The sequence below is a fragment of the Eulemur rufifrons genome, chromosome 8, assembly GCF_041146395.1.
Source record: "Eulemur rufifrons isolate Redbay chromosome 8, OSU_ERuf_1, whole genome shotgun sequence".
NCBI lineage: Eukaryota > Metazoa > Chordata > Mammalia > Primates > Lemuridae > Eulemur > Eulemur rufifrons.
Window position 1 is genome coordinate 30,442,687 of NC_090990.1, and position 27,692 is coordinate 30,470,378.

General features: G+C 39.4%; 1 protein-coding gene across 1 annotated transcript in view; it reads left to right on the plus strand.

The window, feature by feature from the left end:
• CCDC30 (coiled-coil domain containing 30) overlaps positions 1-27,692 on the plus strand; it is a 141,542-nt gene that overhangs the window by 72,844 nt on the left and 41,006 nt on the right. Inside the window, exons 9-11 of the mRNA XM_069479162.1 lie at positions 2,278-2,487; positions 8,075-8,229; positions 17,629-17,791. Of these exons, the coding sequence (XP_069335263.1) occupies positions 2,278-2,487; positions 8,075-8,229; positions 17,629-17,791 (528 nt within the window). The remainder of the gene's footprint in view (positions 1-2,277; positions 2,488-8,074; positions 8,230-17,628; positions 17,792-27,692) is intronic.

Here is a 27,692-nt window from a genome sequence, read left to right on the forward strand (position 1 = left end):
ACTTCATGGATGTGAAAGCCTAACAAATGTAAAATATTAATAGTAATATTACTAATAGCATATGCCTCAGTTTTACACTTCAAATATAGTAGGTATTCTCTTAATGATTCCTGAATTATGACAGTTAACTTTTATTAGGTGTTTCCTATGTGTCTGGCTCTATTCTTGATGTTTTCATAGCTTTGTCTTGTTTAATGCAGCCTCAGAACCATCCTGTGATATAAGTAGTTATTATATTCCCCATATTACAAATGAAGGCTGGGCGAGGTGGCTCATGCCTATAATCCTAGCTCTCTGGGAGGCTGAGGAGGGAGAATCGCTTGAGCTCAGGAGTTCGAGACAAGTCTGAGCAAGAGCGAGACTCCATCTCTACTAAAAATAGAAAAAATTAGCCAGGCATGGTGGCACATGTCTGTAGTCCCAGCTACTGGGGAGGCTGAGGCAGGAGGATCCCTTGAGTCCAGGAGTTTGAGGTTGCTGTGAGCTAGGATGACTCCACAGCACTCCAGCCCGGGCAACAGAGTAAGACTTTGTCTCAGAAAAAAAAAAAAAAAAACCGAGATTGAACACTATTAACTTTTAGATTCACTTGATATAATCTGATTGGTTAATGTACAGACATCACAGATGGCGGATATTATATTAATAGTTATAATCCTCATTAATTCAGTTGAAAAACTTTGGAACAAAGGAATTCTGTTTTCTGTGAGGATAAAGGAAATTCTCTCACCATTTTTGTCTGTGAGTCTTTCCTGCCTAGTACATACATTGACCAGGTGCTGATATTCTTTAGAATATCATTCATTTACTTGCTCAGTAAATATTGATTACTAGTCTCTGGCACTTTGATAGGCCTTGGGTATCAAGAAGTCAATAAAAAGCCTGGTATCTGCTTTCTTGGAATTTAAAGTGGGGAAGAATGATAATAAGTAGATAAATGCATGCTTAATTATAAATTGTGGTAAGTTTAATGAAGGAAATCTATGTGGTACAATGATATGACGAGTATGGATACCTCTTCCGATTAAATGATCATGAAATTTTTCTCCTGAAAAGTGACCTTTAAGCTAAGACCTGAAGAACAGGCAACCATATAATGAGGAGGGAAAAGGGAAACCATTCTTGGCAGAGAGAAATGTGGAAACTCTAAATAGAAACCAGTGCGAAAGGAGTTTAGTGGGAGAAGGGGAAATAGCAAGATGGTTTTAAAGAGGTGGGCAAGGGCCAGATCATACAAGGCCAGGCAAGCTGCTGGGATTTGTTCCCAGAGTGATGGGAAGCCACTGAAAGATTTTAAGCAAGGGAGTCAAGTGGTTTAATTTGTGTTTTCAAAACAATACTATTCTCTATGGCTACAGCATAGAGAATGGATTAGAAAGGAGCAAAAATGGAAGTGGTAGGACCAGTGCAGAAGCTATTCCTACAGCCCAGGCTAGAGATGGTGACCTAGACTAGGGTGGTGGCAAAAATGGCACAAATGGATTGATGCAAGATAGAGTGGAGATAGAGTGACAGCACGTGTTAAATGATTGGAATTGGCTCATGATGGAAAAGAAAGACTCAAGGATGACTTTCAGGTTACTGGCCTGCACAAAACGATGGGTGGCGACATTTACTGAAATCAGGAAGATAGAGAAAAAGGACTTAGGAGATACGGGCAGAATCAAGGAGTATCATTATGGGTTATTGACATAAAACGGCATTTCAAATCATAGGAATGAACCTAGGGAGAGAATTATCATCTCTCTAGGCCTGGAGGAGTCCAATAATATTTAGAGGTTGGGTAGCATTAGAAGAATCTACAAAGGAGACCAAGAAGGAACAGCAGAGGCGTAAGTGAAAACCAGCAGAGTTTGGTATCACAGACTCCAAGAGAGGAGAACTGAGATGGAAGGAGTAAATGCTACTGAGAGGTCAATTGTCCATTGGGTTTATTTTGGCAAGGGGGAGGTCAGTCAGTGTCCTTGGCAAAAACAATTTCAGTTTCATTGGAGCAGTGGGGATGAAAGCCAGCTTGGAGTAGATTGAAGAAAGCATGGAAAATGTTTAGTCCACATACATATAGAAACTCTTTGAAATTTCTTTATCCAGCTGCCATCTGTCTAAATAAAGTTTGGCAAACCTTACTAACACATAGAAACTCCAGAGAGGTAATCAGCCATGTGACATTGGTATTCGTCAGGTTTGGGGGGAATGCACTCCTTTGAAAGCTGCTTATTCTGGCTCACATTCGTTCCATGCTTATTTTTATCACTTTTGTTTATTCTGCACCTCTAGATAAAAATTGAACTAAAGCATGCCCAGCAAAAGTTATTAGACAGTGCAAAGATGTGCTCTTCACTCACGGCAGAGTGGAAGCACAGTCAGCAGAAAATCAAGGAACTGGAGCTGGAAGTACTTAAACAGACTCAGAGCATTAAATCACAGAACAACCTGCAGGAAAAGCTGGCTCAGGAGAAATCTAAAGTTGCTGATGCAGAGGAAAAGGTAATTATCCTCACGCTTAATAAATAGCATGCACTGAATACCACTACTGAAATCTTGTTTCCCCAAGGATTTTAAGAAATAGATATGATGCAAGCTTGATAGAATTCCAAACTTTTTCTTTACTTCCCCCATGTATTCCTCTCTTTTGATTTCACCTCCTCCTACAATTCCAGTAAATCTTGTTTTTTTAATAAAACTTCATGAACTTAAAAAGGTAAGTTTCATTAAAGCTATAACATGAAGTTAAAGAACTGAATGAGCCAATATGACTTTTGTTTTATACTTTCAAATTGTAAAGGACTTATTCTGTATTCATTTGGTTTTGCTATTTACATCATTTCTATTTTGTAATTTTGTAGAGGGATTTGTGTTGTGAAATAAACCATTTTGAAATATTGCCCCTGCATTTTAGATTGCCTAACACCAGGTGGCAGTAGTATGTAACAGTTACACATTTTGATGTGCAAGTTTGAAAAAATAAATCATTTCATCAAACCATATAAATATAAAGCAAACATCAAAAAGTAGATGCCAGTAATCTGAATTAAACTAAAATATCTAATGTTGAGTTAAAGAAACCAATACAAAAGTGTTCATACTATATGATTGTATTTATATAAAGCTCAAGAATATGTAAAACTAAGCTATGGAGACAAGATAGTAATTATCTTTGCGAGGGATATTAACTGGGAGGGGGGCATAAGGGAATCTTCTGTGGTGCCGAAAATATTCTGTATCTTGGTCTGGGAAGTAGTATAAAAGTAAAACTTAAGCAGCATAGTGGCTTGTGTCTGTAATTCCAGCTACTTGGGAGGCTGAGGCAGGAAGATCGCTTGGGGCCAGGAGTTCAAGACCAGCAAGGGCAACACAGTAACACGTCTCTAAAAGAATAAAAATTAAAAATAAAAATAAATTAAAAATAAAAAGAGGCTGGGTGCAGTGGCTCACGCCTGTAATCCTAGCACTCTGGGAGGCCAAGGCAGGTGGATCGTTTGAGCTCAGGAGTTCGAGACCAGCCTGAGCAAGAGCAAGACCCCGTCTCTACTAAAGATAGAAAGAAATTAGTTAGACAACTAAAAACATATAGAAAAAATTAGCCGGGCATGGTGGCGTGTGCCTATAGTCCCAGCTACTCGGGAGACTGAAGCAGAAGGATCGCTTGAGCCCAGGGGTTTGAGGTTGTTGTAAGCTGGGCTGACGCCACAGCATTCTAGCCCGGGCAACAAAGTGAGACTCTGTCTCAAAATAAATAAATAAATAAATAAAAATATTTGTCTATATTTTTTATTTTTTTATTTTATTTTATTTTATTTTATTTTTTGAGACAGAGTCTCACTCTGTTGCCCAGGCTAGAGTGAGTGCCGTGGCATCCGCCTAGCTCACAGCAACCTCAAACTCCTGAGCTCAAGTGATCCTCCTGTCTCAGCCTCCCGAGTAGCTGGGACTACAGGCATGCACCACCATGCCCGGCTAATTTTTTCTATATATATTTTTAGCTGTCCATATAATTTCTTTCTATTTTTAGTAGAGATGGGGTCTCGCTCTTGCTCAGGCTGGTCTCGAACTCCTGAGCTCAAACAATCCGCCCACCTCGGCCTCCCAGAGTGCTAGGATTACAGGCGCGAGCCACCGCGCCTGGCCTGTCTATATTTTTTAAATAAAACTTTATTGAGTACACTTAAGATATATATGTTATTTACCATATGTATATATGTTATTTACCATATGTATGTTATCACTCCATAATTTTTTAATTGGTAAAATTGATAAAAATTGGCAAAATTTTAGAATTTAGACAGCAGTAAATATTGGTGAGGATTTAGTGCAAAAGGAACTCTTATATACTGACTTCAATTGGAAGAACTAATTATTACAAATGTTTTAGAAAGCAATTTGGCATTATTTAGTTAAGTTAAAGATGCATATATCTTACTACTTAACACTTCTAGGCATAAAAGTAGAAAAACTATTATACTGCAATATGTAACAGGAGACAGGAATACAATCATGTTCATAGTAATGTTGTTCCAAAATGCAGAAAACTAGAAACAACCCAAATGTCCCCTGATACAAGATGGAATAAATAAGTTATATATTTACACAATGGGCTATAGCAGTGAAAATGAATGAACTACGGGTATTGCTATAGTTCAATGTAATATTGAATTTTTTAAAAGTTGCCAAAATCATGCTGTGACTCCATTTATAAAAAGATCAAAATAGTGCTAAATAAAATATATGTGTGTGTGTATATATACACACAATAATAAGAAGAAGAATATTGGCCAGGCGCAGTGGCTCACGCCTGTAATCCTAGCACTCTGGGAGGCCGAGGTGGGTGGATTGTTTGAGCTCAGGAGTTCGAGACCAGCCTGAGCAAGAGCGAGACCCCGTCTCTACTAAAAATAGAAAGAAATTATATGGACAGCTAAAAATATATATAGAAAAATTAGCCGGGCATGGTGGTGCATGCCTGTAGTCCCAGCTACTCGGGAGGCTGAGGCAGGAGGATTACTTGAGCCCAGGAGTTTGAGGTTGCTGTGAGCTAGGCTGACGCCACAGCACTCACTCTAGCCTGGGCAACAGAGTGAGACTCTGTCTCAAAAAAAAAAAAAAGAAGAAGAATATTAAGTTATTAAACCTGAAATGTCCGATTTCCTTAAGTATTCAGTCTGACTGTTGTGTATTGTTGGCATTTCATTTTGACACTTCTTGTTTTATTTTTACTGTGAAGGTAAATCCTCAGTCTTTCAAACCCACATTTTAGCTTGTGATTATCTTTCAAAAAAAATTTTAAAGCCATTTTTGTGAAACCACGGATAAGTAAAAAATTCGTGTTATTTTCAAATATGAGTTCTGTCATGGAACCAATGCAGTACAGACAGCTTGAATATCAACGAAGTGTTTGGGAAGGATGTGGCTAATGAACTCACAGTATGTCGATGGTTTGAGAAGTTCCCTTGTGGTGATTTTAATTTTGAAAATGAGCTATATGGGTGACCTGAGACCAGGGTGGATAATGAGCTGAAAGCTGTAGTGGAAGCGAATCCATCTGAACCTATGCGTGAATTAGCAGCAAGGTTTGATGTTACTGTTTCAACAATACTGGACCATTTGACACAAATGGGCAAGGTAAAGAAACTGGACAGATGGATTCTACATGAATTAAACAAACGTCAGAAGAGAAATCATCTTGAAGCTTGCCTTTCTTTGCTGTCATGACATAAAGGCAAAACATTTGTATACCATATTGTTGCATGTGATGAAAAATGTATTCTTTTTAACAATCACAAGTGTTCAGCACAACGGCCAGATAAAGATGAAGTGCTGAAACACAGTCCAAAACCAAATATTTATCAAAAAGAAGCTAATGGTGTTTGGTGGTCCAGCACTGGTATTATCCACTATAGCTTCATGAAATCTGGTCAATGGATTATAGTGGATGTCTACTGGACGAAGTGATGAGGATGCTTGTGACTAAATAGCTGAGATTGGTCAATAACAGGCCAATGCTCTTACAAGACAACACTCGACCACCTGTCACACAAACAACGCTGCTCAAACTATAGAGACTGGACTTGGAAACTCTGTCATCCACTGTATTTACCAGACCTTGCACCGACTGACTACCACTTCTTCCAGGCTTTGGACCACTTCTTGCAAGGAAAAATACTCAATTCTCCACAAGCTGTGGAAAATGCCTTTTGTGATTTCATTGCCACTTGCTCTCCAGGCTTCTTTGCTGCTGGCATAAACAAGCTACCATTAAGATGGCAAAACTATGTCAATAGCTCAGGAGCATACTTTGATTAATTGTACTGCTTCTTGTTTGAGATGTAATAAACTATATTTTTTATTCAAAATCGGACATTTCATATTTAATGACCTAATGGTAAAAGGCAAGGAAATAATTAACACAAAATTTAGGATATTGCTTTTTTCTCTGGTGGAGAGGAAGGGGGATAATCAAAGAGGGTCCCAGGTCAGGCGCCATGGCTTACGCCTGTAATCCTAGCACTCTGGGAGGCCGAGGCGGGCAGATGGTTTGAGCTCAGGAGTTCGAGATCCCAAAGAGGGTCCCAGAGTGGGCTTCAAAGGTACTGGCAATGCTCTTTCTTAAATTGGATGCAGGTTCAAGAATTTGGCATGTGTCCTTGACAGAGAAACAACGAAGTAATGCTTTTGTCTGTGTAATTAAGACTGAATATCCTGAAGTAAGAATTCTGCCTAGACAGAACTAAATGGAGTGGTTCCAAGGAACTGAAGCTGGCCTCAAATGGCTGGTGGCCTACTGCCATTGCCCTTGAGTCATTCTGCATTTTCACCTCTCTTATGCTGTGTGGGCTATTCAGGGATCTAGGTGCCAAGGCTTGGAATTGATGCCCTTAGAAAAGAGCCACCATCCACAGGCATTCACTGAATGTTTGTGATGCCAAACCACTGTAAAGGATTCCTTGTTAGATCGGGAATACATTAGAGGGTTATCAGCTACCCTGCTGAAATCTATTCATGCAACAAATATTTATTGAGCACCTACTATGCACCAGGTACAATTTTAGGTGGCACAAGAGTTTATAAAAAATAAGTAAACTAATTTAAAAGGAAATTTATCTAACAAAAAATGTTTTTAAATGACATTTTAATTCTAACATGTAAATTCTAAAATATAACTATATATCTCTTTCAAATTCATAAATCATATTTTTAGTTCTCCCAGGACATGAAAGAACCTATTATTGGTGCTAGGCAACATGCTAATAATAGGTATTTGGTTTATAAGAGACTTCTATTTTGAGGTATTATTCATGAATCTAGCCATTCTGTGGAGAAACTAGGAGCTTTCCCACAGTGCTGTTGCAAGTGTAAATTGGTCTCAATACCTATGAAGACAGTTCAGCATTGTCTTTCAAACAAACAAATAGTAATAGCCTTTGCCTTAGCAAATCCACATTTCATAATCTACAGACATTGTTTGTAAGAGTATTGTTTATAATAGCAAAAGATTGGAATCAACCTAAATGTTCATCAGTAGGGGGCTGGTTAAGTAAGTTATAGTACATCCTTACAATGGAGTAGTATGCAACTGTAAAAGAGAAGACAACTCATATGCACACATAGTACGGAAAAAACACCAAGTATATTGTTATTTTTTAAAAAGCAAGGTGTATAGTTACATATACAATAGTATGTCATTATTTGTGTAAAATTTGTGTGTGGGGGAGTACTATTTAATATTTGTTTATATATGCATATCCAGATTTCTCTGGAAGGGTACCCTTCTCTGCAAGGGTAATAACAGTGGTTAGCTTTTTGGTGGAGAAAAATGGAGGAAATGGGATAGAGACAGAAAGTAGACTTTTTACAATAAAGCTTCTTTTACACACAAATATTGAATTATATGAATGTATTACATATTTCAAAAATTAAATAATTTATTTTAAAATCAAAATAAATCTAACTACACTCTTTTACTTTAGATCAGATTTGTATGTTATCACTGTTATGTTTGATATTTATGTTATTTCCATAATTTGAAAAAAGGCCACACTCTTCTTAATGTTTTACTTGTAAACTTTTCTCATTCGAGATTTTGGACCTGCAGCAGAAATTAGAAAATGTTCATAAAGTCTGTCTCACAGATAGTTGTATTTTGGGGAGGAAACGACTAGAGGAAAAGATAAAAGAAGCAACAGAAAATGAAGCCAAAATAAAGCAACAATATCAGGAAGAACAACAGAAGAGGTAAGAGGAGCAGAGATCTCAGTTTCCCGTGGGTTTAACTATGATCGAGGGCATCAGCAATGTCAGTTTACTCTAACAGAGTATCAGAGAGTATCTCCACTTTGTTCCCACTGAAGTAAACTCAGTCACACAACTTTTTATGTAAGGCACTTACCACACTGTATTCTAATTGTTTACTTTCTTGTTTGCCTCTGGCACTAAAGTATGGAATTCTTAAAGTCTGAGTTTATTTCTTGTTCTGGGACACACCTGGATCACTGGTAAATTTTCTTGAATGACTGGATCGCCTATGAAATACAATATTCGGGATTCGTTTTTTTAACTCTCTGACATGATTGGCACAACATTCAGACTACAGTGAAGTTGGTATTTTATATTTGTCAGCTGATTTTCTTCAAAGTAGTTCCAGGTACTTTACAGGCATCTTAATTATCAACAAACTGCTACCAGATAGGAGCTGTCATGTATGTTTTTTCTAAAATGATTATGATTATTATGATGATCGTTTTGTAAAGCATCCTCTTAGATGCCCTAAACTTTATTAACCAATGCTTTGCTTCTTATTTATATGATACTCAGAGTGATTCACTTTTTTTGTTATTATTTTCTTTATTCTTTATTGATCTATAATAATTGTAGTCTGATCAGGTGTGGTGTCTCATACCTGTAATCCCAGCACTCTGGGAGGATTGCTTGGGGTCAGGAGCTTGAAACCAGCCTGGGCAAGAGCGAGACCCCCATCTCTACTAAAAATAGAAAAAATTAGCTATGTGTGGTGATGCACACCTGTATTCCCAGCTACTAGGGAAGCTGAGGCAGGAGGATTGCTTGAGCCCAAGAGTTTGAAGTTGCTGTGAGCTATGATCATGCAATTGCATGGTAGCCTGGGTAATAGGGTGTGACCCTATCTCTAACAAAATTAAAAGAAAAAAATTTTTTTAGCTCCCACATAGGAGTGAGAACATGTGATATTTGTCTTTCTGTGCCTGGCTTATCTCACTTAACATAATGACCTCCAATTCCATCTATGTTGCTACAAATGACAGGATTTCATTCCTTTTTAATGACTGAATAGTATTCCATTGTGATTCACATATATTTTAAGAAAAATATGGTTTTAGCCTCTAAAAAGATATGCTAATGTTCCCGTATACTTTGGAGCTCAGAAACAGAAACTTACTTTCACCTTTTGTTGACTGCCCTAGCATATTGAGGCCTGGCACTCAATAGATACTTAGTGAATATTTATTGAGTGAATGTTTGAGTAAATGAATGAATGAATGTATGTATGAATAAATAATGAATTCACTCAGTGAAATGCTATGGAAAAATACTTTCTCAACTGCCAGTTTTATCAGAATGGCAAACTGTCCTCCTGTTACAATACAACTAGATCCTGAATAAATGACGATAAGGGCCGGCCACGGTGGCGGTGGCTCACGCCTGTAATCCTAGCACTCTGGGAGGCCGAGGCGGGTGGATCGCTCGAGGTCAGGAGTTCGAGACCAGCCTGAGCAAGAGCGAGACCCTGTCTCTACTAAAAATAGAAAGACATTATATGGACAACTAAAAATCTATATAGAAAAAATTAGCCGGGCATGGTGGCGCATGCCTGTAGTCCCAGCTACTCGGGAGGCTGAGGCAGTAGGATCGCTTAAGCCAAGGAGTCTGAGGTTGCTGTGAGCTAAGCTGACGCCATGGCACTCACTCTAGCCTGGGCAACAAAGTGAGACTGTCTCAACAAAAAAAAAAAAAAGACGATAAGCATACCATTTAAAACATTGCTTACAAGAAAGTGAGAGAAAGCCCCAAGGACAAACATATAGTGAACTGAAACAATAATGATGAATAGTGAACAAATTTCTAAGTTAAGAGGCAAATAACAATATCAATCCTGTGTTCAGGAGAAGCCGAGGAAGTTTGCCATGAGGTAGAATAGCTGAACTAAGAAAATCCAAATTATCTCTGGAGGAAAACAACCCCAAATTAGATATTAAGGATCCCCATATATTAAGTTTAATCAAATATAAGCTTACAATTCAAAAATCACCATAAGAAGCTGGCTACCATGAATGAAAGTCAGCAGAAACAATAAGCACCAGATTTATAACCCCTAAGAACTTCAACAGTTGTAATTATGAAGAACAGATTATAAAACAACTATGTGAAGTTTTTTAAAGAAACAAAAGATATAATGAAAAACTTAAACAGTGAAAAAAGCTATTTAATTTTTCCAAAGCTTGGTGTCCTTATCTCTAAAGGGGGAATGGTAATACCTGTTCTATATATCTTTTGTGAAGATTTGCTGGGAAGAAATACGTAGAAGCAATATTTAAACTAAGTGTTGGGCCAGGCGTGGGGGCTCACACCTGTAATCCTAGCACTCTGGGAGACCAAGGTGGGAGGATCCCTTGAGCTCAGGAGTTCGAGACCAGTCTGAGCAAGAGTGAGAGCCCGTCTCTACTAAATATAGAAAAAAATTAGCCAGGTAACTAAAAATAGAAAAAATTAGCTGGGCGTGGTGGTGAGTACCTGTAGTCCCAGCTACTTGGGAGGTTGAGGCTGGAGGATCGCTTGAGCCCAGGAGTTTGAGGTTGCTGTGAACTAGGCTGATGCCACAGTACTCTAGCCTGGGCAACAGAGAGAGACTCTGTCACAAATAAACAAACAAACAAAGTGTAGGAAAATGAAATATATAGGGAAATTCTTCCACCAAAAGGGAACTATATAGTATATATTGTTTCATAACCTGGCGGAAAGTAACCCCAATTTAGAGAATTAGATTGTGCTCTACTTTTTCACTTAAAATGTTATGATCTGTTTATCTGATATTAAATTTTCTTCTAGAACATTATTTTAATGATATGCCATAATTTATTTAATAAATCCTTTATTGTTGAACACTTAGATTTTTTCCAGTTTCTTGATATTATAATGACATAATATATATCCTGAAGCATAATGAGCACTTATATCAGTCAAGCAGTAGAACCAGTAAGAGGAGTATATATTTAATGAGATTTGTTACAGGCATTTAGTTGCGGGAGCTGGTTATGCAGTCTGTATGGCTGTCATCTTTGCATCTTATGCTGGAGCTTCAAGTCTGCAGGGCAAACAATCAGGAAGTGAAGCTGGATGTAAAGCAGGAGAGCAATAACAGTGCAACCTATGAGGATGGACTGTAACCCATATCAACTCTCACTGCCTCCGGCCTTGATAAAGTAGGTATCCTACAGGAGAAGCAGGCCTTCTTCATCAAGAAGCTAAACAGACACCTGGCCCAGGAGATGGAAAAGGTTAAGGAGGATCCAAGGAGGCTGGAGCACTTGTAGGGCTGGCTATTGCCTCACACCAAGGTCAGCGGCAGATACGTGGCAATGTGTATGAATTACAAAATGTGTGCTCCAACTTTCCACATATAAAAACCAAAATGCGGCCGGGCGCGGTGGCTCACGCCTGTAATCCTAGCACTCTGGGAGGCCGAGGTGGGCGGATCGTTTGAGCTCAGGAGTTCGAGACCAGCCTGAGCAAGAGCGAGACCCCATCTCTACTAAAAAAAAAAAAAAATAGAAAGAAATTATATGGACAGCTAAAAATATATATAGAAAAAATTAGCCGGGCATGGTGGTGCATGCCTGTAGTCCCAGCTACTCGGGAGGCTGAGACAGGAGGATCGCTTGAGCTCAGGAGTTTGAGGTTGCTGTGAGCTAGGCTAATGCCACGGCACTCACTCTAGCCTGGGCAACAGAGTGAGACTCTGTCTCAAAAAAAAAAAAAAAAAAACCAAAATGCTTCACTTCTGCCCTCTAAATCTTACATAAATATATCTCTTGTGGCCCACTTTAACCAGAAACATACATGGAAAGAATTCTAGGAAATGTTTATCCTGGCTAAGTTGACATATTACAAAGCCACTACACTAAAAAAAGTGTTTTTTTGTTATATTTGATGTTGTTGTTACTATTGTCATCTTCATCATCATCATCTTCAATAAGGTGAAAAAAGTTCATTTGGCTAAAACAAAATGTTTAGAGATAAGGGAAGTGGCAAGAAAATGAAGCTAGATAGGTAAGCTATTCCTAGGTCATGCAGAACTTAACAAACCACATTAAGGAGTTTGGACCTGTTCATGAGAGAGATTTATTTGTGGTTTTCCTTTCTTGTAATATCTGTATCTGGTTTTGGTATAAGATAATGCTTGCCTCAAAGACCTAATAAAGATACCATAAGGCAAACAAAATCTCTCTCTCCCTCCTTTTCTTTTGCAGTTTGCTCAAAAGATAAACAAAAATCTTTTATTATCTCTTATTAATATTACATGCAAATCTTGTTCAAAAATGAAAACTAAAGTCTATCTTTGCATCAGTATATTAATGCTAATTTTAATAAAACCTTATAAACAAGTCTATTCAATCTCAATTAGCTTTGACCACATAGGTAAGATTTCCATAAAAATTTCATAACCTCTTATAATTTTTTATTAAAGAGCAGATTAGGCCTGACACCCTTCTCCAGGGAAGACCTGTGAACCTGGGCCCACGGGCAGGTGTACACTTGTTTACTGTGTAAGCAAAAGTAGAAGAATGTCTAATGTACAGTGGAATCTTGTACAGAATACATAATAGCTTTGAGAAATTAAAAAAAAAAAAAAAGAGCAGATTAATGCTTAAGAAAACCCAGACTTATGGGCCAGACTCTGGCCCTGTATCAGTGTTTTTTTTTAATATTAATGGTCAATTTTTAGAAAAACTAATCCCCTTTTAATTTTAGCCAACTAGATCATCATGCAAAATTCCATTCACAAGATTAATCTTCCACAAACCTCCTAAAACTTGCTTAAACCTTCAGTTTTGTCCTATTATTTTTACCTTAGAATATTCTCTATTTTCAACTTTCTTTACATATTATTTTCTTTATACAGTCTGTATATAGATGTGTTTTTCTTATGTACAGCAGTTTTGGGTTTTTTTGGACCCTAAACCAGCCACTTCCTCCCCAACAACTAAACCCTGGCACGTGGCCCTCCCAGTTGCTAACTCCTCCAGCAGTTTTAATTACATATATTAATTATAATTTTAACTCTTAGTAACCCTTATTTTTAGTGAAAAACCTAGGAAGTAAGCAATAGTAATTGTGTACCAGATACAGTGTCCAGGACAAAGGACAGGGTTGTGAAGACAAAGCCTGGAGGATTTAATCTCTCCCAATATAACCACAGCTGGGCCAGGGAGGATGGGGCCTGGGTGTTTTTCCCCAGGCCTCACCATAGTCACTTGTCTAAACTTCAGAATTTAGCGGCTTAAAACTAAAGACAAGCTCACAGCAAGATGTGAGGAGCCCAGCTTTAACTCACGAATTAAGCAAGTATCAAAAGTACTATAGCAGCAACAATTTCATGACCTTAAAATATCTAGGAGAATCAGCCTAAACCTGTCTGCCTGGTAGACACAGGCAAAAATGTCTAAATTAAACTTTGAAGACTTTACCAAGAATTTTTCAACTATTTTTATTTACCAAAAATTACTAAAGTTTGGTTCATAAAGTTTGGCTGATGTAAAAAAAGAAAAGAAAAAAGATTACTAAAGTCACATGAACTTGAAAAGTATTGGGGCTAGTTATTTAATTTATGACTACTCATTTTTCTGTAAGTTAATTTGGTACCATGTGTAGACAATATATAAACATGTATAGACGTACATATATGTAGAACACAGCATATAACATACACATGTACACATGTATATATCTAAAAGCCAAAGAGATCAAGGTGTTTAATGCTAAAGAGAGTAGAGCATTAGACTTGAGAGGAATCTGTCCACTTACAACTCTCAAGGTTACATGAGGAAAAACAGAGTTTTCTCTCCCAAAGAGAAGTCTGTGGCACCTTTTCTGTTTTCCTTAAGGGATCCTAGGCTGTTAGAAATTTTTTTTTTTTAACAAGCAGAGTCCAATGGATGGGATAAAAGAAAAAGAAAAAAAAAATAAAGATAAAAATACAAAAAAATAAAATTAAAATTAAATTTTTTTAGGCAAGAGGAAAAGGAACTGACAGAAGTAAATGGAAAATCAGACAGAGGGAGTACATATAGTTAACAGGGGTTTAAGCAGAGAGAAATTCAGTAGACTGAGAAGTGTTTACAGAGAGATAACAGAGGCCTTAAAACTATATATACATATATATGTACATATATAGCTAACTACCAGTTTAAATTAAGTTGACTTTTATCTTTTTATTTTTTTTTGGAGACAGACTCTTGCTCTGTAACCCTGGCTAGAATGCAGTGGCGTCATCATAGCTCACTGCAACCTCAAACTCCTGGGCTCAACTGATCCTCCTGCCTCAGCCTCCTGAGTAGCTGAGACTACAGTACAACCACGCCTGGCTAAGTTTTTTATTTTTTTGTAAAGACAGGGTCTTGTTATTGCCCAGGCTGCTCTCCAACTCTTGGCCTCAAGCAATCCTCCCACCTTGGCCTCCTTAAATGATAGGATTACAGGCATGCGCCACCATGCTCAGCTAATTTCTATTTTTTTAGTAGATGAGGTCTCACTCTTGCTCAGGCTGGTCTCAAACTCCAGAGCTCAAACGATCCGCCCACCTCGGCCTCCCAAAGTGCTAGGATTACAGGCTTGAGCCACCATACCCAGCTGTAACAAGCCACTTTGAACAGTCTGGACTGTACCTTTTTTTTTTTTTTTTTTTTTTTTGAGACAGAGTCTCACTCTGTTGCCCGGGCTAGAGTGAGTGCCATGGCTTCAGCCTAGCTCACAGCAACCTCAAACTCCTGGGCTCAAGCGATCCTACTGCCTCAGCCCCCCGAGTAGCTGGGACTACAGGCATGCACCACCATGCCCGGCTAATTTTTTATATATATATATTTTAGTTGTCCATATAATTTCTTTCTATTTTTAGTAGAGACGGGGTCTCACTCTTGCTCAGGCTGGTCTCGAACTCCTGAGCTCAAACGATCCGCCCACCTCGGCCTCCCAGAGTGCTAGGATTACAGGCGTGAGCCACCGCGCCCGGCCTGGACTTTACCTTAAGAGTAATGGGGAGCCACTAAAGGATTTTAAGCAGAGGAAGTGATACGATTGTGTTGTGATTTCGAAAGAGCATTCAGACTGCTAAGGGATGGATTGGAAAAGAGGCTCAGGCTATAGGGGATATATAAGGAGTCTTATCAATACACTGATTTCTTAATTTTATTCACTGGTAGAATTGGTTTATTTGCTAGACTTTTTTTAACTCAATATTAATCAATTAATTTCTAACATATTTATGAGTTACTCGGATCATTTTGACTTCCTACTTTTCAATTCCAGTTTTCAACTCTCAAGTTTTACTGCAGATAACTGAAGGTTTTTTAGTTCCAGCAGAATAAAACTTCCCTTTCAGTTCCAAGTCTAGTCCCTTGATCAGAAATTGAGAATGGAACCAAAAAGAAGTAGGTAATAATAGCAGGGAATTGTTCAGATAAACAGTGAATTACATGAAAGAGGGGACGTTGGTGTAGAAATGGTCATAAGTGATAGAAAATAAACCATACCAGTCCTTGGACAGCTTGCACTTATATCCAAGAAATAAGGAGAAGAACTAGAGATGGAAAGATATGAGCTCATGTCTCAAATACAAATCTTCCCCCAATAACTCACTGGTTTCTCAGAATACTAAAGTTAGAGAAAGCAAACTTATTTGTCCAATGTTAGTATTTTTACTGCTCTAGCACGTAGGTGAGAATTTTGCCCACCAGTACTATGTCATGATTATCATCATCATGTTCTTCAAGATGAATCTCTTAAGTCCAGACAACCTTAGTCTGAAATCCTCGGAAAACTCTCTCCACAAACTGTAGACTCTGAAGGAGCAAAGTGGCTGGTTGGAGTGCAGTGGTGTGTACAACTAGTTGATCACAACCAGTTACAAATTCCTTTGTTCCTTCTCCACTCCCACTGCTCTTCACTTGACTAGCCAAATATATCTATATATAATCTCAAGGAGCAAAGTGCTAATGGCCCTTGCAGGGGTGAAGGGAAAACTTCCCCTTCCCACTCTGAAGTTTCACTGAAAAATCAATTGACAAAAGGTAGATTAACAGGAGAAAAGGCAAACAAAATTTTGCTAATGTGCACTGGGGAAAACTACAGAGTGATTATCCAATACTGGAGTAAGTTACAGAAGCTTATATACCGTTTTCCATACAGGAGCGGGGAGGTGGGGAATGTGGACAATTCTTTTGAGGGTCAGTAAATCATTAGGGAGAATGAATGGAGAGAAATTAATTTGTAAATGGTTCTCCTTGGAATTTGAATAAGTCCAAAGGAACCACCATTATCTTGTGAAAAGGTCCGCCCAGGTGTGGTTACATTCCTCAGTTTTCTTTTTTCTTTTTTTTCTTTGAGACAGAGTGTCGCTTTGTCGCCCTGGCTAGAGTGAGTGCCGTGGGGTCAGCCTAGCTCACAGCAACCTCAAACTCCTAGGCTTAAGCGATCCTACTGCCTCAGCCTCCCGAGTAGCTGGGACTACAAGCATGCACCACCATGCGCAGCTAATTTTTTCTATATATATTTTAGTTGGCCAGATAATTTCTTTCTATTTTTAGTAGAGATGGGGGTCTCGCTCTTGCTCAGGCTGGTCTCGAACTCCTGACCTTGAGCGATCCACCCGCCTCGGCCTCCCAGAGTGCTAGGATTACAGGTGTGAGCCACCGCGCCGGGCCTCAGTCTTCTTTTCTGAATAGAGATAGGTAATGAGATTTCAGGGAGGGAGGATGGGAAGAAATTGTTTTCCTTGGTAGGTCTAGTCTTTATGCAGATAAGCGAATAGCCTCTTCCAACATCTACTGATCTCTAAGAGCCTTTAATTCAAAATACTCAGTATACTAGGGTACCATATTTTGGGGTGAAATTTTCTGAGTTCCTTCACCGTCTTTTGGAAATGGTGAATTTCTTCATCAAGTGCAGGCTCATTCATGATTCAACTATAGCAATATTAACATGTATGCATTAGTATCAATAGTGCTTGTAACTAATAACCTTCTATTGAACCCAGAATATCAAGGGCTCAACTAGTAATGAGGAAGAAAAGATATGGGATTCAGGATTAGAGCCCCACCTCTATCTTGTCCTAACTGTTCTCTGTGCTACAGCTTCTTCATCTCTGAAACAAAGACAATTATTTCTTCCTCATAGGGTTGTTTTGATGAGTGAGAGAGAGAACTAAAAAAAGCAGCTGTTACAAAGGAGGTTCTTGTGTTGGTCCCTTTAACTTATGGCCACATACCCTACCTCATTGAACAACAACAAAAAGTCCCTGTGATGGCAAGAATATTTTAGGTCTGGCTTTAATTTGCAAAGTTTTGTAATTCACAATATGATTTAATGTACATTAATTACCCCCAGGGAACTCCTGGATCAGAACGTAAATGAGTTACACAGGCAAGTGAGAACATTACAAAATAAAGAAAATCTACTGAAAATAACTTGTTCTCAGCAGCAATCCAGGATTCAGCAACAAGAGATCCTCCTTACACAACTGGAAAATGAGAAAAGAAAATATGATGAGGTAAGAAAGTAAACAAATATGCTTCTCAGTTTTCCTTTTGTCATAAACCTGAGTAATAGGGAATTATTATTATTGTTAATCATTGAGTGCTTAGCACTTTGAATACAAAGTTTAGCCAGGGTTAGGTCAGGAAAGCAGAATCTACCCTAGGTATTTCAAGCAATAAGAGATTTAACACGGGGAATTAGATGCTTACAAAACAGTTGGAAGGGACTGGGGGGAGAGTAGAAAGTCAGAACTTCTGCTGGCTTTCAATAAATCCGTAAGTTCAGGAATCACAGAGAAGCCACCTCCTTTAACACCAAAGTGGGGAATTTGCAGGAATTCTCCCAGAAGCCTCTACAAATGTCTCATCTGCTGTCTGTCCTTTCATCTGTCTGCTAGTACCAGAGGAGAACTGTTAGGGGAAACAAACAAATCTTTTTTCTTCCTATATTCACACCACTCTCAATACTTCACTTCTGATACCAGATGTGTGGGTTTTTCCCCCACACTAAGCAATTATCCAATTCTCTGTGAACACCAACTGGGTATACTGTGAACTCAAATAAAATCTTAAGCTTCCCAGCTGACTGAAGGGACCCCCTCTTGGCCAAGAGGACCCCAGAAAGGCCTTAAAGCTGAGTTGCCAGCCAGGAGCAGAAGGGAGGTCAGACACGCGTAGTTATGCCCTCTCCCTTTTGGAGTTACTCTTTGTAATAATTAGATACTAAATCATTAACAGGACCTAAGGCCACATAAGACAAAGGTTGAACCACACCTGCAGGTCATCAATTTGCTTAACAGATCACTTGAGTCTTGTATATCCTGTGGCTTGTCTCCAATTAACAAACCTCATTATCTTAACTTAAAAATGTATAAAACCAAACCGTAAACCAACCATGGTGGGACCACTTGCTCAAGGCCTCTTGGGTGTGGCTCTCCAGGCCCAGAATAAACCTCCAAATTATTTTAAATTCTTTTCTATTGACAACACAAAGATTGAAGTCAATTCTGACATCATCTACCTAGACATAGCACCAGAGGATGGCTATCTGAATAAGGACTCAGTCAGACAAGACTGCCCCCATTCCAGATGCCAGATGCAAGTCCAGGTTTTTGCCAATGCTTCTGACCAACCGGCTATAAAACAGAGGTTCCCACATCTCCACCCTTGGGTTTGATCATTTGCTAGAATGGCTCATAGAACTCAGGAAGCAGCTTATTGACTAGATTACTGGTTTATTACCAAAGGAGCCAACTCAGGAGCAGCCAGATGGAAGAGATGCACAGGGCAAGGTATGTGTGAAGGGACATGGAGCTTCCATCCCCTCTCGGAACACACAACCCTCCTACCAACTCCACATAGTCAACAACCTGGAGGCTCTCCAAATTCTGTCCTTTTGGGGTTTTATGAAGGCTTCATTATGTAAGCATGATTGACTAAATCATTGGCTCTCACTGATTAACTCAACCTTTAACCCTCTCCCCTCCCAGGAATTCTGGGTGAGGCTGAAAGTTCCAACACTCTAGTCACATCGTAAGAACCCCCAGCAACCAGCCCATAACCCCCTGGCTATCCAGGAGCTCCCAGCTACCCTTTTGCTCATTAGCATACAGAAAGACACTTACCACTTCAGAGACTGCAAGGTTGTAGGAGCAGTGTGCCAGAACAAAGACCAAAATATATATTTTTTATTATAAACCACAAGAACAATGGCTTTTACTTCACACAGGGTTTCCAAATTGTGTGCAAGTTCCTCATTTGTAGGAACTAAACTTGAACCCTGCTAGCAAGGGAGTCTGGGAAATGTAGTTTCAGACTTCCAACCTTGCAGCTGTAGGGAACAAAGGCCCTTGGCCGCATAAAGGTTCACCGAAAACTCACTGGCATGAGGCAGATTGATTAACTGGAGAAAAAGAACTAATTTATTTACCAAGTATACACAAGAGCCTTCAGAATGAAAACTCAACTCTGAAATGGGGTTTAGAAGCTTATATGCCTTTCTGGCAAAATAAGTTATGGGGGTGGTGGGGAGAGGGATTCTGTTGATTGGCAATAAAAGATTACTAGGGAGCATGAATGGATGGGGAACAAAGAGTAACTAGCAAATAGTTCTCTGTGGAATTTGAATTAGTTTGAGAGGCAGGACATTATCTCCTTTCTTTTTTTTTTTTTTTTTTGAGGCAGAGTCCCACTCTGTCACCCTGGCTAGAGTGCCGTGGTGTCAGCCTCGATCACAGCAACCTCAAACTCCTGGGCTCGACCAATCCTTCTTGCCTCAGCCTCCCAAGTAGCTGGGACTACAGGCATGCGCCACCATGCCCAGCTAATTTTTTTCTATATGCTTTTAGTTGTCCAGCTAATTTATTTCTATTTTTTAGTATAGATGGGGGGGGGGGTGTGTCTCACTCTTGCTCAGGCTGGTTTCAAACTCCTGACCTTGAACAATCTTCCCACCTCGGCCTCCCAGAGCGCTAGGATTACAGGCGTGAGCCACACACCCGGTCAGGACATTATCTTCTTAAAGAGTATGTTCAGGTGTGGTCACATTCCTGGTCTTATAAGGAAGGGAAGAAAAGAACAATTATCCTACTAGGGGGGTCTGGATCTTTAGGCAGATAAAGAAATTTTAACTTTTTTTGGGAGTGCCCCTTGGTGGGGTAGGGGGAAAGGTCAGAGAGACCTTGAGGCTTCCTCAGTCAGTGCAGCATGTCAAAATGCCATATATTGAGGAAAAATATTTCTAATTTTCTTCAGTTCACACTTTGAAACTAAAAAGTTTCATATATAAAAAGAAAACCTGGTAACTTTGGAGAAATTTGGGTTAGAGGTTGTTGGAGATATACAAAGGAGTGAAAAAAATTTGGAATCAATGGAAAATAGCAAATTTAAACATATTGTTCCATGTCTTCTTTAGCTAGTCTTTTAGTCCTGTGAATAGGTCAGTTCCATTAAACAGCTTTATCACATCCTAGAAGCTGGCATTGCAGATGAGCTTTCAAACAGAAGAAAAACAAAGTAATATTTGTGACTGTCCATAGAGTTTGGAGGGCATCCTGCTCAAGTGTCTAGATGTTAAACTCAAAACATCTTCAGTTAAAGTGGAAGTAGGCAGTGGCAATCTGACATACGTTTCTCGCCCGGAGTTTGTATGTCACAAAGTATACCTGCAGGGCCTCAGGAAAAGGTAGTGGCAATATCACTGAGTCCCAGTCATAAAAATGGAAGAAAAATATGAAAACATTATTTGGAGACTTGTAGCCAGGAAAGAATTCAGGATTCAGGCTAGAATCTAATAATGGGTGGATTTACTATAATTTCTTCTGAAATATAATTTTCTCTCCACAATTTCTCATTTCTACTAAAGACAAATCATAGTAGGACCAATTTGTTTGCAAAATAAATTTTAGTTTCATTATACTTGGCCTGATTATTTGCATAAAGCGCAGCAAGAATGGTTATTGACCACATAGGCTTTCTTTTTTTTAATTGGCTTTGCTGGAACTTTTTCATAAGGAATCTCAGGTTAGACTTAAAAGCTTGTCGAGCCAAGCCAAGGATTTAACTGTGCCTGTCGGTACCAGTATGAATTCGGTAAATTCCTCTTTTATTGAGGTCCCAAGGTAACTTGGGGCTCCTGGACCTGTCAGAAAGTGACATTCTTTGCTTACCACAGGTCTTGAAATGTCATAGATGAGGTACCAGACCAGTTTTTATTGGCTCTGTAAGTCAACCTTAATCCCTCAAAGCAATCTAGGTACAACAGGAGGAATGGCTTGAAAAGGGTAAAAATGTTTTCTGTCTCTCTAAAACCTCCCCCACTCCTTTTGGGAATTAAAACCTGCATCCCTGACTAAGGCCGGTGGTCAGAAGGGACAAGAGAGTGTCCTTTGTTCTTTGTACAACAGGACATGGCTCAAGGGAATTGTCGAGGCGGAAGTCACAAGATTTGTCTTAAGCAAAGCTGGGATGAATCAGAACCATCAACTACAGTTGAACAGCAATAGCCTGAAGCTGATATCCCTCCCTTTAAAATCCCTGTATTCCTGCTCAGAAGCAGGATGTTGGTACTTTGAGACAGGAATCTGCCAACCTCCTAATTTGCCGGCAAATTAATGAACTTCCCTTTCCCCCTCTCTGCAAACCATTTGTCCTTGTTCTTCTGATGTGGCCTCAGAGACAAGTGCAGAGTTTTTGGTAACAGGCATTTCTGAAAATATGCCAACCCAGTCAAAGCCTTGGTAAAATAACTAGTGTCCCTAATTCTGTCATGTTGTAAAAGAAGATAAATTCTTATTGAACTTATACAGATAACTATATTGTCATAAAATAACAATACTTACAAATAGTTTCCAAATTCTGGAGAAATCAAGTAGAGAGAAAAATAAATGCTTCAAATTGCTCACAAAAATATGTTTTACCAATTTTGTGTAAGCTATAAATAGCTCAGAAGAAGAAAAAGGTTTTCTTGACTCCTGGAAAACAAAACACACAGAAAAATCAGTAATGTTTTAAACAAAAAGTCAAAAAGTTAGTTTAGTCCCATATAATTAAGTTTTGTTCTGTTTGAGGTTGGGTTAGCAATCTTCATGAATGCACCAGCTTTTTAAAGTCTTGGAAGCTTTCCTAGTCCAAATGATATGATCTCCAAAGTTATCAGCTTCATCTCTATTTATCTCTCTTTTTTTTTTCTTTTTCTTTTTTTTTTTTTTTGAGACAGAATCTCACTCTGTTGCCCCGGCTAGAGTGCCGTGGCATCAGCCTAGCTCACAGCAACCTCAAACTCCTGGCTCAAGCAATCCTGCCTCAGCCTCCCAAGTAGCTGGGACTACAGGCATGCGCCACCATGCCCAGCTAATTTTTTTTCTATATATTTTTAGTTGTCCAGCTAATTTCTTTCTATTTTTTTTAGTAGAGATGGGGGTCTCAGTCTTGCTCAGGTTGGTCTTGAACTCCTGAGCTCAAACAATCCACCCACCTCGGCCTCCCAGAGTGCTAGGATTACAGGCATGAGCCACACACCCGGCCAGTTTCACCTCCATTTAAAAGTACCTATCAGTCCTTTCCATAAATTTTCTTGAAGAAGCAAATTTTGGACTGTAGGCAGTTAGCAACTGCTTTTTTGAGAAGAATCAGAGTAAAATGGTAATTGCCTTTGGATGACAATAAGTCTTAGAATAGCCATGGTTAAAGAGACAATTGACAAAGAAATTTGGGTTTTTTGGCACATAACAATTTAACATAGTAACCATAATTATTATTGATAACGTACACCAAGACATGTCAGAATTTTAGAAATCTCATACAATTTTTTTTTTTTTTTTTTGAGACAGAGTCTTGCTCTTTTGCCCTGGCTAGAGTGCCATGGCGTCAGCCTAGCTCACAGCAATCTCAAACTCCTGGGCTTAAGCGATCCTTCTGCCTCAGCCTCCTGAGTAAGTAGCTGGGACTACAGGCATGCACCACCATTCCTGGCTAATTTTTTCTATATATTTTTAGTTTTCCAGATAATTTCTTTCTATTTTTTAGTAGAGACGGGGTCTCGCTCTTGCTCAGGCTGGTCTCGAACTCCTGACCTTGAGCGATCCTCCCGCCTCGGCCTCTCAGAGTGCTAGGATTACAGGCGTGAGCCACCGCATCCAGCCAGAATCTCATACAATTTTGGAACACATTAATAACATGTTTACAGCATGACACTGGAAGTGAGCTTGTGAACTCTCAGCCGCGGCTGTCTAGGCCGCTCAAGCTAGGGGATTAGTGGATTCTGCTTTTGGGACACAAGGTAGAGTCCCAGCAGTGACTTTTCTCACTCCAGTGAAGCCAGCTGGATCCTTACTTAGAACAGCATGTAAGCAGACAGCTTCGATGGGTAAATCCCTCTCCTTGAAGCCTGTGGGTGCTGTGGCCCCAGCGCTGTCTCTCCTAAAGCCAGGACCTGTCACCCTGAACATCGTTTCAGTGAGGTCACCAGTTACATTGTGAATACTAATTAGGAACTTAGTCGACTTAACTCAATACATTCAGTGCACTCAGTGCTCAAATACCCTGGAGGAGTTTGTTGCATGGCCTTGTTTATCATTACTTAATTCAAAGAGTGAGCAACTTGGTTGTCACCTCTAGGTGTCGCCCACTGGGCAAGGCAGGGGGCCTCGGCCTGGGGGAAGGGCTTGGATGTTTTGTTTTTACAAAAGGGGAGCCAACTCAGGGTTTGCCCTAGGGCTGGAGAAGGCAAATGGATTGAATTTTCCCTCTTCTCTTTGGATCCTGTGGAAGATAAGCGCAGCAGGACTTTAAAACAGTAAAAACGGATTTTATTTAGTAATCACTTACAGTCAAGGAAAGAACTGAGCTCCATTCCATTTGTATAGAGGTGATCGGGCATTTTAAAGGAAGAGGGTGAGAAAGTGAACAGGGCTCAGTAGAGTCAGAGAAGTGAAAACTTACAGAGAGTTGATTAGGATAAATGAGATTAGGCCAGAGATGTCTGCTAGTTGGCAGATTTATCTAAGATACCGTGCCATTCTCCCACTGAGTCTGAGAGATAGAGGCCCATATACATCTTAAAGTGATGAAGGAAGAATTCATAATTGTAAGCACTTAGTAAATGCTCTTAAGAAAGAGAGCATTTACTAAGTCTGGAGCCTATCAACAAGTGCTGGCTAGAACAAACTAAATTCTCCTGGCAGCATTGAGCTTTCTCAGGCAGGCATTTTAATTGGGGGGGGAGGGGGCAGCGGGGATGGGGGGAATAATAGGGACATGACCTCGTGCTGCTAGGAGGCATGCTACAGTTGGGTTGTCTCTTAGTGCAGAGGTTTGGATGGAGTTGTTCCATGCCAAGAGTTTGACAGTTCTCAATCCCCTGCCATACCCTCATCCGATGAATAACCATATTAAAAAAACAAAAAAAAATGAGGCCTGCATGGCCTGTAATCCTACCACTTTGGGAAGCCAGTGCAGGAGGATTGCTTGAGGCCAGGAGTTCAAGACCAGCCTGGGCAACATAGTGAGACCCTGTCTCTACAAAAAATAAAAAAATTACCTGAGTGTGGTGGTGCATACCTACAGTCTCAGCTCCTTCGGAGGTCAGGGCTGGAGGATCCCTTGAGCCCATTTGAGGACAACCTGGGCAACATAGTGAGACCTCATCTCTACAAAAACTTATAAAAATTAGCCAGGCATGGTGGCACACATCTGTATTCCTAGCCACTCAAGAGGCTGAGGCAGGAGTATCACTTGAGCCCACGAGTTTGAAGTTGTAGTATGCTATGATCATACCACTGTGCTCCAGCCTGGGTAACAGAGTGAGACCCTGTCCCTAAAAAAATAAAAATTGAGTAGAGCCAAATATAGCCTTTAAAAGAGGTGATTTAAAAGACAGATTTTTTTCCATATAATTGGAAGTCTTGTTTTTAAAATTCTGAAAGTGACTTTTCTCATTTCAGTTAGGTTAGCGGGACCCTAAGTAACATTGTCTACTTGGACAGCTCTGATGGATGATAATGCCTCAGTCTTCAGCCACATTCTTTTTTGTTATTTAAAGTGCCATACACAAACCATGAAAATTAGATAAATATAAAAATCTTAAACATGAAAAAGAAATAATATGTTTATACAAATATAACCCAAAGAAAGTTAAACATAATTTCATATTTGACAATGCTTCTTGTATGGTTTTAATATGCCAAATAAGCCTAAAATGTCTCTGTTGGACTTTTAGTGGCTCTAATATTTAAAAAAGCTAGTTTGAGGTCAAAAAGACTGAATTTAGAATTTTGGTATTAGAAATTTTATCAAATATCTTTTTCTTTTTTCTTTTTGTTTTGAGACAGAGTCTCACTCTGTTGCCTGGGCTAGAGTGAGTGCCATGGCATCAGCCTAGCTCCCAGCAACTTCAAACTCCTGGGTTCAAGCAATCCTACTGCCTCAGCCTCCCAAGTAGCTGGGACTACAAGCATGTGCCACCATGCCTGGCTAATTTTTTTTTTTCTATATATTTTTAGTTGTCCAGCTAATTTCTTTCTATTTTTTTAGTAGAGACAGGGTCTCACTCTTGCTCAGGCTGGTCTTGAACTCCTGAGCTCAAACAATCTACCTGCCTCGGTCTCCGAGAATGCTAGGGTTACAGGTGTGAGCCACTATGCCCGGCAAGGAATTTTGTCAAATATCAAAGGTTTAAAATACTTGTCACAAAACAGGATCACTGGTTACTATAAAATCATAGTTATTTATTCAGCCAAGGTGGTATTTCAAAGATTTAAAAAGCAAAAACTTTACTCTTTAATAGAGAGGAGACTAAGTTTCTCAAAGAATCATGAGACCTAATGAATACAAACTGAAAGACAAGCTAACAGAGAAGGCTGATTGAATCTGTCTTTTTTTGTTTTCTGAGGGGTTTTTTTTGCAGTTTACTCAACCCGTGAACAAAAATGTTTATCTCTATTAATATTACATGAAAGTCTTGGCCGGGCACGGTGACTCACGCCTGTAATCCTAGCACTCTGGGAGGATGAGGCAGGCGGATCACTTGAGCTCAGGAGTTCGAGACCAGCCTGAGCAAGAACAAGACCCCCCGTCTCTACTAAAAATAGAAAGAAATTATATGGACAGCTAAAAATATACATAGAAAAAATTAGCTGGGCATGGTGGCGCATGCCTGTAGTCCCAGCTACTCAGATTGCTGAGGCAGGAGGATTGCTTGAGCTCAGAAGTTTGAGGTTACTGTGAGCTAGGCTGACGCCATTGGTACTCTAGCCTGGGCAACAGAGTGACACTCTGTCTCAAAAAAAAAAAAAAAAAAAAGAGAAAAAGAAATTACATGAAAGTCTTGTTCAAAAGAGAAAACCAAATTTTATCTTTGTATTAGTGTATTAAATGTTAAAGCTAATTTTAATAAAAACTTACAAATAAATCTAGTTTTAATCAATTTGACTATAACATTTCTATAAACCTTTTATTTTTACCCTCTTTTTAAACTTTTGTATCCATTTAGTCTTATCTATCCTTTCTTATTCATTGATGTAATTTAAAAAATTTGGCCGGGCACAGTGGCTCACGCCTGTAATCCTAGCACTCTGGGAGGCCGAGGCGGGTAGATCATTTCAGCTCAGGAGTTGGAGACCAGCCTGAGCAAGAGTGAGACCCCCGTCTCTACTAAAAATAGAAAGAAATTATCTGGACAACTAAAAATATATATAGAAAAAAAATTAGCCAGGCATGGTGGCACATGATTGTAGTCCCAGCTACTCGGGAGGCTGAGGCAGAAGGATTGCTTGAGCCCAGGAGTTTGAGGTTGCTCTGAGCTAGGCTGACGCCACAGCACTCTAGCCCGGGCAACAGAGTGAGACTCTGTCTCAAAAAAATAATAAAAACAAAATAAAAATAATTTTTAAAAATTCTAAAACCTTTAAATTAGGCAAAATTATTATTTTTTTAAATGTTTGCATTTTTTATTCTTAAAGAAATAGACCTGGGTTTCAAATAAAATTATTTTTTTTAACAAAAATATTTCTATGTCTTTTTATAACCTCTTTATTAAAAAAAAACACATCCGGCCGGGCGCGGTGGCTCACGCCTGTAATCCTAGCACTCTGGGAGGCTGAGGTGGGCAGATCGTTTGAGCTCAGGAGTTCGAGACCAGCCTGAGCAAGAGCGAGACCCCATCTCTACTAAAAATAGAAAGAAATTATATGGACAGCTAAAAATATATATACAAAAAATTAGCCGGGCATGGTGGTGCATGCCTATAGTCCCAGCTACTCGGGAGGCTGAGACAGGAGGATCGCTTGAGCTCAGGAGTTTGAGGTTGCTGTGAGCTAGGCTGACGCCACGGCACTCACTCTAGCCTGGGCAACAGAGTGAGACTCTGTCTCAAAAAAAAAAAAAAAACAAACCACATCCTACTTTCTTTATATATTT